Source organism: Neolamprologus brichardi, chromosome 12, assembly GCF_056152115.1.
Source record: "Neolamprologus brichardi isolate AB-2024 chromosome 12, ASM5615211v1, whole genome shotgun sequence".
Lineage (NCBI taxonomy): Eukaryota > Metazoa > Chordata > Actinopteri > Cichliformes > Cichlidae > Neolamprologus > Neolamprologus brichardi.
The window spans coordinates 31047943-31061853 of NC_142115.1; the positions used below are offsets into that span (position 1 = coordinate 31047943).

General features: G+C 38.0%; 1 protein-coding gene across 1 annotated transcript; it reads right to left on the bottom strand.

Moving 5' to 3' along the window:
- Positions 1-533: 533 nt before the first annotated feature.
- On the bottom strand, positions 534-13173 carry prodhb (proline dehydrogenase (oxidase) 1b). The gene is made up of 14 exons (XM_006803850.2): positions 12635-13173; positions 11625-11833; positions 8635-8669; positions 8390-8539; positions 8178-8242; positions 7982-8098; positions 7737-7810; positions 7132-7213; positions 6228-6320; positions 5650-5796; positions 4165-4340; positions 3378-3476; positions 3190-3278; positions 534-2174 (listed from the first exon to the last, which is right to left on the bottom strand). The coding sequence occupies exons 1-14, from the start codon at positions 12977-12979 to the stop codon at positions 1984-1986; spliced, it is 1872 nt and encodes a 623-aa protein (XP_006803913.2). The 5' UTR covers positions 12980-13173; the 3' UTR covers positions 534-1983.
- Positions 13174-13911: the final 738 nt, after the last annotated feature.

Below are 13911 nucleotides of genomic sequence, written 5' to 3' on the forward strand. Positions count from 1 at the left end.
TTAATGTAGAGAAAACCGTTGCTGTGCTTAGAGCTTTGTTGACCTAGAACTTGGGTAGAATTTTTCACTTCTTAATGTGTCCTCTGAATCTACTCATGCCAACCAGAAAAACTCCACTACCCTATAAGAAGGGATTTATTGGCAAATACCCAACGGCACATCTTACATCAAAAGTAGACCTGATTCTTAATTAAACTGGTAGGACACAGCAACAGTGACACCTCTGTGGTGCTCTGCCTCAGTAAAACTGAACAGCCACTAAAGTTTCTTCTGAGTAATGATTAATGCATCCAATTTCTGTGATCTGTATTGAGCGTAGCATCATGGGTAATTAAATGATGGTCTACAGAGCACTGACTGCTCTCATAAAATGACAAGGCCATGATTATCATGAAGCTTGGTTACCCTCTGACTCAAATACTAATTGTGCATCAATAACCAAGCAGAATATGTCACCAAATTAAAACCTCAAACAACTCAAGCTGTACAAACAGTTCAAAGCTATAGCATTTCCATCAAGAAGATCAAAAATATGCATGACTTCACATACTTTATATTCACATATTTAGCAATTTCACAAGCATACTTGGTAAGATGCAAATTCAACAAATACAATCTGAGTTAAACATATTTACATGGTCAAAAATCAGAATTGCACAGAGTTGTCTAATGTAATAGATAGTGCTCCAACATGCTAGGAGGTATCTTTGTTGTAAGAGGTCCAGTCTGTCAGACAGACCAGAAAAACAGATATCAATGCCAGATTCAGGGGGCTTTCTGCCTCTTGAGACCAGATTTAGCTTGCTTTATAGACACCCCAAATGGATAAGTGCATGCTGTAGATCAGTCAAGATGGAGAAACAAGACAGAAAGTGCCCACATCAACAAGCCACAAGCAACGAGAAAGAGCCTCAACAATTCCACTATAACAGAGACCCAGATTTAAACGTTCACTTCTCCACCAGCATGGCATCAGTACTCAGCCTATTAATCCTAGGAACAGATCCACAATCACAGAGAGGGAAGAAAACTATTAATAGGTAGGAAACTATAACTGAGATACACTTCAGTGATAAAGCCAAGAAAATAGCTAATCAACCTTTTAAGACTAATAGGATGAAATTATTGTTGATATTATTGTATTTGCTTTACAGTTACAAAGCTCATGATCAAAAAGATTGATCAAGAATTAAAAACTATATGTTTAACAATTACTTATGAGACTGAGCAGACAGATGGTTAAGAGATCTGGGATTGATCTGAATTAAGTTAAGAGTTGGATTTAAAATTTGGACATGAATTGACCAAAATTGGGAAAACTTTCAGTCTGAGTGTAGAACACATACTGTGGGCAAAAATATAACTTCTCCTAGTGAATATAATAACAAAGATAAAGAAGAGAGATGTGCTTTGATGAGGCAGTTATACTTCTTCATGACACATAAACTTGTATTGTTTTAAAAATGTCAGTGCAACCTCAAAAACAAACGTACAGTACTGAGAAGCACATATACAGTAGATATACATATATAGTTTACTTTGCTAACATTTATATCAAGCATGTTATTCTTATGATTCCTGTTCTCCTTGAAAATAAATAGAGCAATAAAAAAGATGCCCAGCCCAGTCTTGTTGACATTTTAGGAAGTCCTTCTGGAGCAGTAAAGTTGCCCATATGATGGATATTAGAGCTCTACAGACAGTGGGAAAACAAAATGAGAAATGCCTATGGTGGAGAACAGAAGGAGTGAATGGAGTGAAGGTGGATAAAACCCTGCAAGAGCAGAATGCTGAAAAACACTAGTAGGAAAAAGAAAAACTAGTGACCTATGTAAACAGTCCATCAGTAAAAAAAACCCTTCAAAATATAGAGTAAAACAAGACGTGCTTAAAAAAGAGGCACAGGCAGCTATGATAATGGACACTACCCAAAGAACCAGATAAAGAAACCTTCAATAATCTTTACTAAATCTTTTGTTCTTTTCAGTACACTGGTTTGTAAAGAAGCTCTCCAGAGGCAAGTCTCCGTTTCAGCTCTTTCCAAAGCAGTTCCCTCTCCTTCTGGGCCCCCTTCATGAAGCCTCGGTTCTCCTGTGCTCTCCGAGACAGGTAGGGCATTACCTCATTCACTGGTCCATAGGGAACATACTTATAGACAGGGAAGCCTGCCTGGCCTGGAGTGAAACAAAAGAAAATGGGATTGATAAATGTAGACAAAAACTATTTCTCTCTGTATTTTTCAATATTATAAAATTCCTTTCCATAAAATATCATTTTGACTGACTAGTTTAAATGACAGGAGAGTATACTTTTTACAGATTATTTTGGACAAACTCTATAGAACCACAGCATGAGCATCATCTTGATTGGTTTCTCTCACTGAATGTTTGCTACGATCTGTGTAATCAGACAAGACTGCAGTATTTGCACTGACATCCTCAGTTTACAGCATTTCTATTTGAAGATTTCCTCTCGTCTGTCAGTTAGGCTCGCACACTGTGAAACTGCTTTGCCAGGGCTTAACTCTTTAGCTCTGTCGAAATAAATGTTGTTTTAACTAATCCATCCAAAACATTATAACATGATACAATAAACTCTGTCCTGACAAGCACATCCTGAGTAACAGCATATCTGAAAACGGAATTATAAAAACTAATTAAGGTACATTTGGTGCAATAAGTGATGGACAAATAATATGGGTCTCAGCTCCAGTCTGCTTTATTTTATGAAACAACTTCTTTATCGTTTCAGGATTCAAAAGCAGTGCTGGCTGCTCCATCCCTCAAGAAAGCAACAAAGAAACACATGCCTGTCTGTTTACATCAATACTGGTCAAGGCCATGTCAGCTCCAGCCTCACATTGACAGACAACTGCCTGCCGCCACTATGTCTAGCTTTGACTGACAAACAAAGCACTGAGATCCAGCAGAGGCACTTCGTTAAGAGGACTGTTCAATACTGAGGTGTCTCGGCTCATATGTCATGCAGACTGGCTTCTACATGTGCACTCCTTGGGGCCTGTGAGGTACGTGTGAGCAACTTAAAGGTCTTATGAAAGAGTTGAAAGCATCACAGGGTGTATGGCCTGTATGGCTGGCACTGTCAAAATTATTCTTACTATTTATGACAAGACAGATTGGTACCTAGACATTGCATGGTTGTGAATTTCTGCTTCTGTACTTTTCTTACCTAGTGGGAAGCTGATTTGATCACACATGCCGAGTAGCTGACCAAAGTATACCTTGTTTTCTGTGGGAATGAGACCCAGCTCATTCATTCTGATTGAGAGAGGATAAAAATATAAGCATGTTTATACAGATGCAATTTTGTATGAAAGAATAATAGTTTCAAGTTACTGGATACAGCATAATATTTGCCTTTTTAAGGTGTGTTTCACCGTGTCTTCATTGTGGGAAGCCACCATTACATTTGCTTTTCTGTTGAGTGCAATCTCATCCAACACGTAGTCCAAACACCTTGCACAAATACATGACACACAACAGGGACAATTTAGGTAGTCATAATAATGGGTTTGTTTGTCTTTCAAGTAGGAATTAGTAACTTCTTTTATATTGTTCACTATAAAATATGCATTTTTATTATATTGTGCTTACACTGTTTCATGGCACATTGAAATAAATCAATTTCATCAGCAGATCACATTTATTGTAAGGTGTGGGACTACTTTTACAAACCTATACTCCATAAAAAATCTCTATATACATCAAGTATTCACAGTATGTAAACAGAAATCTGGCCCTGTTCATTTGTTTCTCTGTTAGTAAGGCTATATTAATACACATATTCATAACCACCATCTGCATGTTCTGAATCCACCTCATGTTATACTGTATCCAATTAAGCATCCTGAGTTTTTTCTTCATTGATTACATTATTCCATTAAAATCTTCTCAAACTCTTGAGACGAAAGCTTGTTGCCATAAGAACAAGACTGCAGTAACTCCAAATAAAAGACTCTGTCCTCTGTGGTGTTAACCGGTGCCTAAAAGGCTGACCATTTAATTCTGTTATTTAAAAAAAAAAACTACAGTAAGCAGACTGTTCCTCTCTGAATATGAAAAATGAGAGCTTGGCAAACAGCAATCAAACTCTACATGTGTAGATTTATGCAGAACAAACAGACCGACAAGCCTTGGCTCTTACCTGTGGTACATCCTATTGGTTGACTCATAGTCAGGGTTAATAGGGTCTTCATATCCGATCTCTTTGGCCCTTTCTCGCTCCTGATACATGTAGGCCCCACGCACCAGCTTGGCAGCAAAGTGCCAACCCTCACGTCGAGACAATTCTACATCCATAGTTACATTGTCATAGGCCTCCTGCAGAACAAAAAGGAGGAGCACCGATTCATGAAAATCAAGTCCTCTAAGTTTACGTACCAGTTTTAAAACATGTTTTATATACAGAGCTGACTGCATTTCCATGTTTATTACAAGTAGAAATGTGCAATGATATACCTGCTTTATTTTTACAGAAGGATTAGTCGACTTAATCTGGGTTACCTGTCCTATCTACCTTTACATAATAAATAAAATGACATGTGTAAAAAAACAAAAAAAGAACTATGGAAGACAAACTCTGTAAAACAAAACAACTGTCCAATGTGTATAGCACCACAGCATATCAGCACAATGGCAGGGCCAAGGGTGATGATTTGGGCTTGGTTTGCAGCCACAGAACCTGGACACCTTGTATTCTACGTATGCCGAAGGATTTTAGATATGAGCTCATTAGTTAGCTTGGATCCAAAGGACAAAAGAAAATATTTTATAAGAATCAAGGTATTCACCTCTCAATCAACTCGAGACCTGTGCATAAACAAATGCCCACAAGTGAACCAAAGCAACAACCGCATAGTGAAATGTTTAAAAATTCCTCCAAATGATGTGAGAGACTGCAGAAGTCAAACAGAAAATAATGACTTCAAGTTTTTCCTGTAGGCGGTTCTATAAACTATTGAACTATGAGGAGTATTTGGTTTTTCACAGGATTGCACATAGCTCTGTGAAAATGTTCTTTTTCATGACTGTAAATGCCAGCAACATAAAAAATAAAACACTCACAATAAACCTTGTAGTTATGTTGTAACCAACAGATAATATTCTAAAAGTACAACTATTATGAACCTATGCACTTTTGATATCATAATGATAATAATAATGCTGAGAAAAACACAAAAAAAATAAATCACCATATTTCCACCACTATTGTTTTCTCGTCTTTGTCGCGTCACTCTTTCAGCCCAGCTTGGCTGACTAATAGAAATCTGTTTACATGCTGGCATTTGGACCTGTCACAGCATGTTTTCTTCGATAAAAATTACAACGGCTGTGTCACTGGATCTCATTAATAAAGAGAGGAATCTCCATCTGTTTTGGTTTTATTTGTTTGGGGCTTTTTAGCTATTTTCAACAACTGTTCATTGGATCTATTTCAAACACACTGAATATATTACTAACCTAAAGAAGCACATTGTCAAAACTTGGGGTTTCTTTGTGAGCTGAGAACATGGATTTAATCACTCAGTGACAATAACAATCCTCCCATTCACCACAGAAACATTTTGCATAAGCAAGGCACTAGTAGAAGTTTGCAGCTTTGAAGATCTGTTTTTGTGTAGGCCCCGACCTTTAGGTAGCATTGATAGGTGTTGAAAATGACAGGCTTTTCTCCGTTGTAGGTCCTCTGCATCTCCAGCGTTAGTCTGCTAATGGCTGGCTGGAAATAGGTTTGCTCTGCATCCACCATCAAACGAACACCACTCTCTAGGGCATGCTGAAACATGAAAGATCTCATTAATTTGGTGTAATATCATCTAATATCCTAGAGTTTCATTAAAATAGTTTTCAAGGTTGAATTAATGAACATTTTTTATTAAATAAATGAAACAAAAGAATCAGTGATTCTTAACACTGTGACATTAAAACACAGTAATAATAATAATCCCCGTAATTTTTTTAATTATTATTATAATTATAATTATACCAGTGCAGCTTTTATAGACTATAGTAGCTATATAGTTATGGAAATTATATTGTATTTACAAGATTTACAAATCTCATTTAACCAATACACATAAAAACATCTTACTAATCACATATAGTTGATCTATAGGTGTTTATTCATAGTAGTTTAACAGCAAATTGCCTCTAAGTGTGGGCATGTTCATGTATGATAATCAGTCCTTGTGGCTGGTATGTAATTACCTTCGCCAAGACATCTACACGCTGTAACATCCGCTTCATTTGTTGCTCCTCCTCTACAGTGAACTTCCCCAGCAGAGGCTCCAGCTTACCTAGCTATGAAAACAACCCAGGAGAGAATCCACTGTGAGATACTAATAAACCAAATATCACACAGCATGACACCTATTAGTCTTCCCACTTTATCCAACCATGAGCTGGCCTGATTTCAAAACCACAGATGTATGCAGTTTAACATGCCCAGATTCTTCACACACAATTGATCCAGGCTTCTTCTTAACCCAGGGTTAAGTAATTCACCCTAGAAATTCCAATGAATGATGCAGAAAATCTGCAGTTAAAGGTTGCAGACTTTTAAGTAAATAAAACTCCAAATGGCTGTTTACTATTTGTGTAATTGAGCTGATTGTGTTCAAGGTCTGGTTATAGTAAAATAACTTGAGATAAGAACATTTAAACTGCAAAAAGCCCTTCATTTTCACTATAGCAGCCAGAGAGCAAATGACCATTTAGTAATGAAATCCTTATTTTAAATGTCATCACAATTAATTACTAGTTTTGCTTCAGTTTTTCCAGTTGCTTCTGAAATGAACATATTACAACAGGGGACAAAAATAACTGGATCAATAACAACAACCTATGGCAGCTACAGTACATTTGAATGACGTGCTTAGAAGTCAGAATTAGCTCAGCAGGTGCAGCTGACACTTAAAACTCTCCTGCCTGCTACAACCTGAAAGCATGCCAAACTTGGAGCAGTATTATCTAAGTCAACTGTAGTCTCCAAGGAGTAATGGTAGAAATATATTTTAAAAGTGTTTTTTTAATTTTGAAAACTGTTTTCTTTAATCTATTGTATCCCAACAAAAAAAAATCTCGCTCTTTTTCAGGATTCTATGCTACTGACCTCTACATTTGGAACAACAAGCAGATCCGATATCTTTGTTCTGTCATCTATTAGGCTGTTCCAGTCAAGCATGTCAATGCATCTGTCAGGAAAAAGGATGGAAAGTATTACGGGAACAGGGTTTTGGTGAAACTATTACCAGTATCTTTTTTTTTTTACCAGAATCTTTTTTGTTTTGTTTTTTTGTTTTTTGTTTTTGTCATACTGGCCACTTTGTGGATAATTATGTTTTTAAAGATTACGTGAAATACATATTTATAGCTACCCCCTTTTTATTATTAATCATTACTTTTATTATTTGCCGAATTTTGTCAGGTTAGCAGAAAGGAAAGTGATGATTATTTCTTCCATTTCTAGAAGCAGTAACATATATTAAAGGGATCGTATTTTATAGTATTGAACATTGTATAAAATAAATTATCAAATGCATGAACTGAGAATATCCTCTTTAGTTTAATTTACTTTATGAAATTAATATTAGTTTAAAATTCCCATACCATTTTTTTTTCATGAATTACTTCTTCTGCAAAACTGCTTCACAACTAATGAAATATTTCTCTGTGTGCAACACGTCTTTTATAACTATTTGAGAAGTCCTCGCTTACCCTGTCGAGTCCTCTTTCCTTCCTGTAAACCAGCCATAGAAGTCACCATTTGCGCCCAGTTTGGTCATGAACTCCTATGAGAACACAGAGATTTAAAGTTCTGCACAACACACACTAACAACATGTCTTGCATTATCCCAGTTGTGCATTTATGGAAATGTAAAACCTGACATGTTTAGCACATATTACACAAGTATCACCATAACTCATCAATGCGAAAAACATGGAAAAAGAAAAATGATTACCTGCAGTTGTGTAAGCTCCAGCCTCTGCTCTAAGGCCTCCAAGCCATCTTTACCCTGCTGTGACGCTAGGAAGGTGAAAAACCGCCGCCATTTCACCAGCACCTCTGAGAACTGGAGCTTTTGTAGAGAAAAAAGTAGTGTCATTCAGCAAGACTAAAAGCTTACACTGACTTTTTCATCGCTCTTTAGTGCCTACCAGAAACTGAGGTCGTCCTAGTGCAGTCATTTTGATGGCAGAAAAACCATCCATTGAACTCCCACCTACAAGCGGCAAATAGCATTAAAATAAATGAAATGATAAAAAGCTAAAGATCACAGTGTGATGGTACGATAGAATGATGTCTGGTGTCATAGACTACAACTTCAATGCAAACACAGACAAGTGTGGCTTCTCCTGTGTTTGCCTACCAGACGCTTTGATGCATTTGATAAAGGTTTCCATATGTTGGTCGCATTTGGCCTCGTCAGCATAGAAATATGTGCGTGCTCCGGTCACTCCCCCACGGCGGTCGCCGAATTGTTTGTGCGCTTGATATTTTCTCTCTCTGTGGTCCTTGCCTGTGAGTGAAAAACACATTTGCATATCATTACTTTTGATTACATCTCACAGTACAGTTTGTCCACAAATGAGGGGAAAAAATAAGGCAGCTTACCTATGTTCTCTTTCTCTGCAGCAGACACGCATGAGCTAAAACAGAAGTTATATGAAAGGATAAAAGATCATGGTCATGAATTTAGGCAACTTCAAAAATGTGAAAACTTGCACTTTTTTCTGTGAACATTGTGGTCTTGTGGCAGTGGCATGCTCGAGGCTGCAATTGTGTTTACTTATGCTTTGCTGAATTGCTGCTGCTCACCCTCTGCAGAGGGGAGTTGCAGCATCACTCCACACTTGACCTATTCCCCCCTCATCATAAGGCACAGGGGAGCTCATGTAACCAAACAGATGACTAAACAGTAAGCATCCTGGACATCAGAGACATCAAGAGGCTTCAAAGCCAGGAAAACTAAAGGGAGCCATATTCTTTTAACTTTGCTAAAAAGAGTCCCTGTCAAAAGCAAGCAAAATCTACAATGGAGTCCATCTGACATGGTCTAAAAGTGTACTATTTTAAATGTTGTTTTTTTCTTTTGTCCATCCCTTGCTTGATAGTGTTTTATATACAATCTGCTTATGCTTAAAAATAAGAGAGACATTTACTATTTCCTAGACATTTTTTTGGTATCGTTTAGATACTATTGATTGATTTTCAGCCCTAAAAAATAAGACGCCAAATCTCAGAAAATTAAATTGAATTAAACAGCTTCAGTGGACAGTGTCGGTGTCAAATAACATTTGTGTTACGCTCTCTGTGTCACATTTGGGATATATTTTATCGCCAGCACAAAACACTGGCACCCAGCTGCTTTAAAAAGCATGCAAGCCTTCAAAAGCGTGCATTTGTCAAATCTAAAGTGTAAAACTGGGAATGTATTTTTAGTATAGATGGTCTACACATCTAAAGGCTGTCACTGTAAATATCATGCGTTCAACATCAAGCCAGGATTTGCTTCTGTTCCTTATACAGTATCTTCCTTCTTTTGGAAGAAACTGACTAATGTTGTTGCTATCTTGACATATGACTGGAGAGCTTGTCAAACCTGCTGTCTCAGATCAAGCTGGCTTAATGTGCCTTGTCCTACAGTCTCAATGTTTGAAGGTGTATGTTTGGCAAACAATATCTTTCTAGGCTCAGATTTGATACCTCGCTTGATGTTTCTAAGCAGGCATCCCCCAACACAAAGGATATCAAAGCTGTGCCGTGACATCTTGTTACTAGTGATGAGGTCTAAAAAATATATGCAGTTAAAATAAAAGGGAGTTTATAGCAAAGAGCTTACCTAGAAGTTTTATCACTTTACAGAATGTGATAGGATGACAAAAAATTATGTCTGGCTCAAGATGTTATCACTGTCAGCTGTCACTCTATGTCAACAGACTTAACCATAAGATACCTGACTAGAGGTAGCCCCATTTAGTCATCACATCTGAGCTTTATAAAACTAGAGATATTCTGAGAGTTAGAAAAGGTCAGTCTTTTTTCCTCAATATTAACTTTTTTGCTAAGTATATCTGACAAGTACATTTGTCATTTTTACTTGAAAGAAAAAGGAATCAAAATATTCCCTTTTCTCTACTGATTTGTCTCTGGAACATCTCCAAAGGGGACCAAAATGGCACTCATGAATTACTCATAATGCATGAATGCCCAAAGCTGAAACTAAAGTAAAAGTCCTGCTATTGCCCACAGAGATACTGCTTGCATAAGGTTTGCACTGTTGTCCAAGTTTACATCATCTCACACATCACTTAGGAATCCCGTCACATGGGCTGCGCGAGGCAATACCTAGCAAGTGAGAAATTCTCTTCAGCCAGCCAATTCCACACTAGAAAGCCACAAGTATGCCAACAATTCATGGTGTAATGAAGATCGACCGCCTGGCTGCAATGAAAACACATCTATATTTGGTATTAAACTACAAGAAAATGCAAAAAATGTGCTTTTGCTTTATGTTGTTTTGTTTTTTTAATCTGTAATATGTGTAATACAGACAAGCATAGCCTGAATTCAATGTGTCTTTGACAGTAATTGCATGCAATTTTGGGACTGAACCAACTGTGAAATTCGAGGTCAATACTGATATGTTAAAAAAAAAAAAACAGTATAGATGATTTTTTTTTGTATTCCCCATTTTGTGCAACAGGGGAAAAAGATCATTATCAAGAAATACATGTTTTGAGTTATTTGCTTCTTCACCACATTATAGCTGTTCTCACAAATGAATTCCAGGTTAAGTTAAGTCCGGGCACTGTCCACAATTGCCCTGCATCCTGTACAGCATAACAGGAGATAATACCAATCAGAAGTGTTCATAAAACTGAAATTACTCACTTTGGTTTAGGTGAGAGCTGCTGCATGGGTAAGCAATTATCTGTTCTATTCTCAGATGGGTGCATTAGACATTACACCGACATTTTACCAGGGCGCTGGCAGGGTAAAAACTGTTAAATGTGCAATTCAGCTGCGTCAACCACTTGTTTTCTCACATACAGCTCCACTGGGTCGTTTCGATAAACGTTCAGGGCTGCAGTACAGGTGTGAAAACAAACAAATTAGGGACAAGGGATCCAAGAAATCAAGACTAGAATATTATTAGGACACAGCAAATAGCCACTGCAATAGTTGAAGGTCATTTAAAATTAATAAGCTGATGGCAGTCGGCAAAGCAAATACTGCCTAATATATTGGTACATCACTGTGTAATACCTTTGACCTTATCCAACCAGATGTTGGGTGAGGTGTGGGGGGGCTGGAGCCTATTCCAGCTGACACTGCGCAGGAAGCAAAGAACAGTCTGGACAGGGCACCAGTCTATTACCCATGCTAACACATTCCAAACCTTCAACCAATTTAGAATTACACATTCATCTCTGGTGCATGTCCTTGGACAGTGGAAAAAAAAAACCTGAGCCCAAAGATGTGCCCGTTAGGCAACAAGCATGTCAAAACCCAAAACCTTCCTTCTGTGAGGGAACAATGGTTATCACTGTAACGGGATTGAGTCTATTGTATTATTAAGTAAAGCAATAGAATTTTCATACTCCATTTCTTTCTGCTCCGCTTCCTCCTGACTGATGTCTTCCTCAACACTATAGTCCAGGACAGAGCCAACGCCGAAGGAGTGGTTCTTCTGAATCAGTGGCTTGATGTCATTGTGGTCCTCACCAGCCACAAACTGACCATAAAATGTCATCTTCATGAACTGGTCAAAGGTTTTCTGGCCTAGAATCTTCTTAGCTAGATCCATTACCTGGGCAAAAAGGGAAGGACATTACATACATTACATTTCTGATTAGTAATTCTAATATGTTTTGGGCTTTCATCATGTCTTTTACATTGTCCCCATTGATTATGTAAATATGTCATAAGTGTGCCATGCTGGATGTGTTTTAATGCACTCTACTTCCATGTATATAACACATTTGCTTAAAAGTCTTAGATGAATGGAAAATGCCCTGATAGATTTATACAGCAGCCTGTATGCTAACAGTACACTACAATAACAGGACAGCTGAGGTTATGTAACATGGACTGGATAGTTGAAAAACAGGTTGTAACTTGAGAGGTGTGCATTGCATTTAAGGGTGGAGCGGAAACTGTTAGGCCTGTCTACATTACTTTACATACAGCCTATGGTTCAGATTTGATCAGCTAACAGAACTTTTGTTTACATTCAACGCTACTTATGGCTGACATAAATGGGAATATTCCCATATTGTTTGAAAGGAAATTGTCAACATCACTGTCAATGCTATATCTATTAGTAAAAAATAACATAGTAGCAATTATATATAATATTAATAATAAGTATATAATATTGTATTAAACTATACAATTTATCGTCCAGTGACTTGCTTACACCTGTTTTCTTTGATTGTGACATCTCATTTGCTTGTTATGCGAACGTTTCACATAGAATTCAGTATTTATGCTTAACTTTATTTTTTTAAAAAAACTGTAATCAGAAAGTGATCTGAACACCTAAAGGCACATTAACAAACATACTTCATGTTAAATTGCCGGGCTGTGCGGTGAGATAGCGCCTCATTACCTCTTTGTTCTTATCAACCAGGAAGTCATATGAACAAAGTTTGAAAACCACCAAACTTCTGAGCAGCTCTAATGAGTCTTTGCTCTTGTAAGCCTCCCGGGTCTGCTCAAAGTCTACGGAGATCTCATTAGCAGCAGCGGCGGCGGTGCCTTCTCTCCTTCTCCCTCCTCTCCCAGACAGTCCGGGACACTCTGACCCGCCGCGGCTTCTGACACCGTCATGCTCCGTCTGGGCTGTCGAACTGGAGGTCACGGTGCAACGTACTGCTCGGTTTAAGACTAACCGTTTAAAGTGGATGTCCGCCCTCGCCCGTTTGAGGGCTAGCACGGTTTTGACGTAAAACATCAGCGGATAGCTGGCCCAGGTATCAGCGCTGAGGTGAAGCTAGCACACCAATAGTGTTTGCTAGCTGCGCGTGCCCCACCGTAAACAAACTCGGGCCAAAACGGGCACATTTTTATCACTTGGTTGGTGGATTGAAACGGTGACGCACTCACGGCTTCCTTCCCGAAGTTTCCCGCATCTCTCCACCAGCGCGTTTTTTTTCTTTTTTTTGTGAGCACGTTGCGTCGTTGTGGGTATTTTTTAATTAGCAACGCTGTCAACTTCCGCAGAAAACACGAATTACCATGACGTGTAGAGGTACAAAAAAATGCTTGTTTTACATTCCACTTCACATTAGGCATTTTCCTAATAAATATCTTGTTCACTGTGTTAAACTCATGGATTAAATGGCAATTTCTTAGGATATAACTTAAAACATTAAAATGAGCTATATTGGTATTTCTTCAGCTTCTGTAGTTGAATTTGCCATCACTTTGGTATAGCTACATATATCGCTTCGGCCTCCTTCCTCTGCTTGTTCTCAACTACTACGGCGGTATCTGGAAGTCCTACAGGTCATTCTTATCCAACCTTGGGGGCGTATCCCATTTTGACCTCGGGACCTTCAAGGCCATACACTGCGCAGATGTACTATGCCAGCCACTTGGTTATGTAGTTGCATGTATGCACTGTCTGCTAGCATCGTGCAACAACACCGTCTGCATACATAGATAAATAGTACCCATATGTTATTATCCAAATTATATTATAAAATTATGCTTTATTATGAAATGGGCACATTGCATGATCATGATCATGTCAGACCTTTACTCAAGTTTTCTTGGATAAAACTTTGTTTTATCACCTGTAAATTAGTAACAATTTGGGCGTTTCCATCATTTCAGCAGTGGTTGTTTTCCATTTTTCGACGAAGCAATATGTTGTAAATGTGT

Bases quoted from the DNA above. Each gene is read 5' to 3' on its own strand.
- prodhb (XM_006803850.2), bottom strand. From the start codon at position 12,979: ATGTTTTACGTCAAAACCGTGCTAGCCCTCAAACGGGCGAGGGCGGAC. The intron at 8,243-8,389 runs GTAGGCAAACAC...TGCCGCTTGTAG, and splicing joins CAAATGCATCAAAGCGTCTG to GTGGGAGTTCAATGGATGGT. The intron at 4,341-5,649 runs GTCGGGGCCTAC...TTTGTTCTGCAG, and splicing joins CCTATCAATGCTACCTAAAG to GAGGCCTATGACAATGTAAC.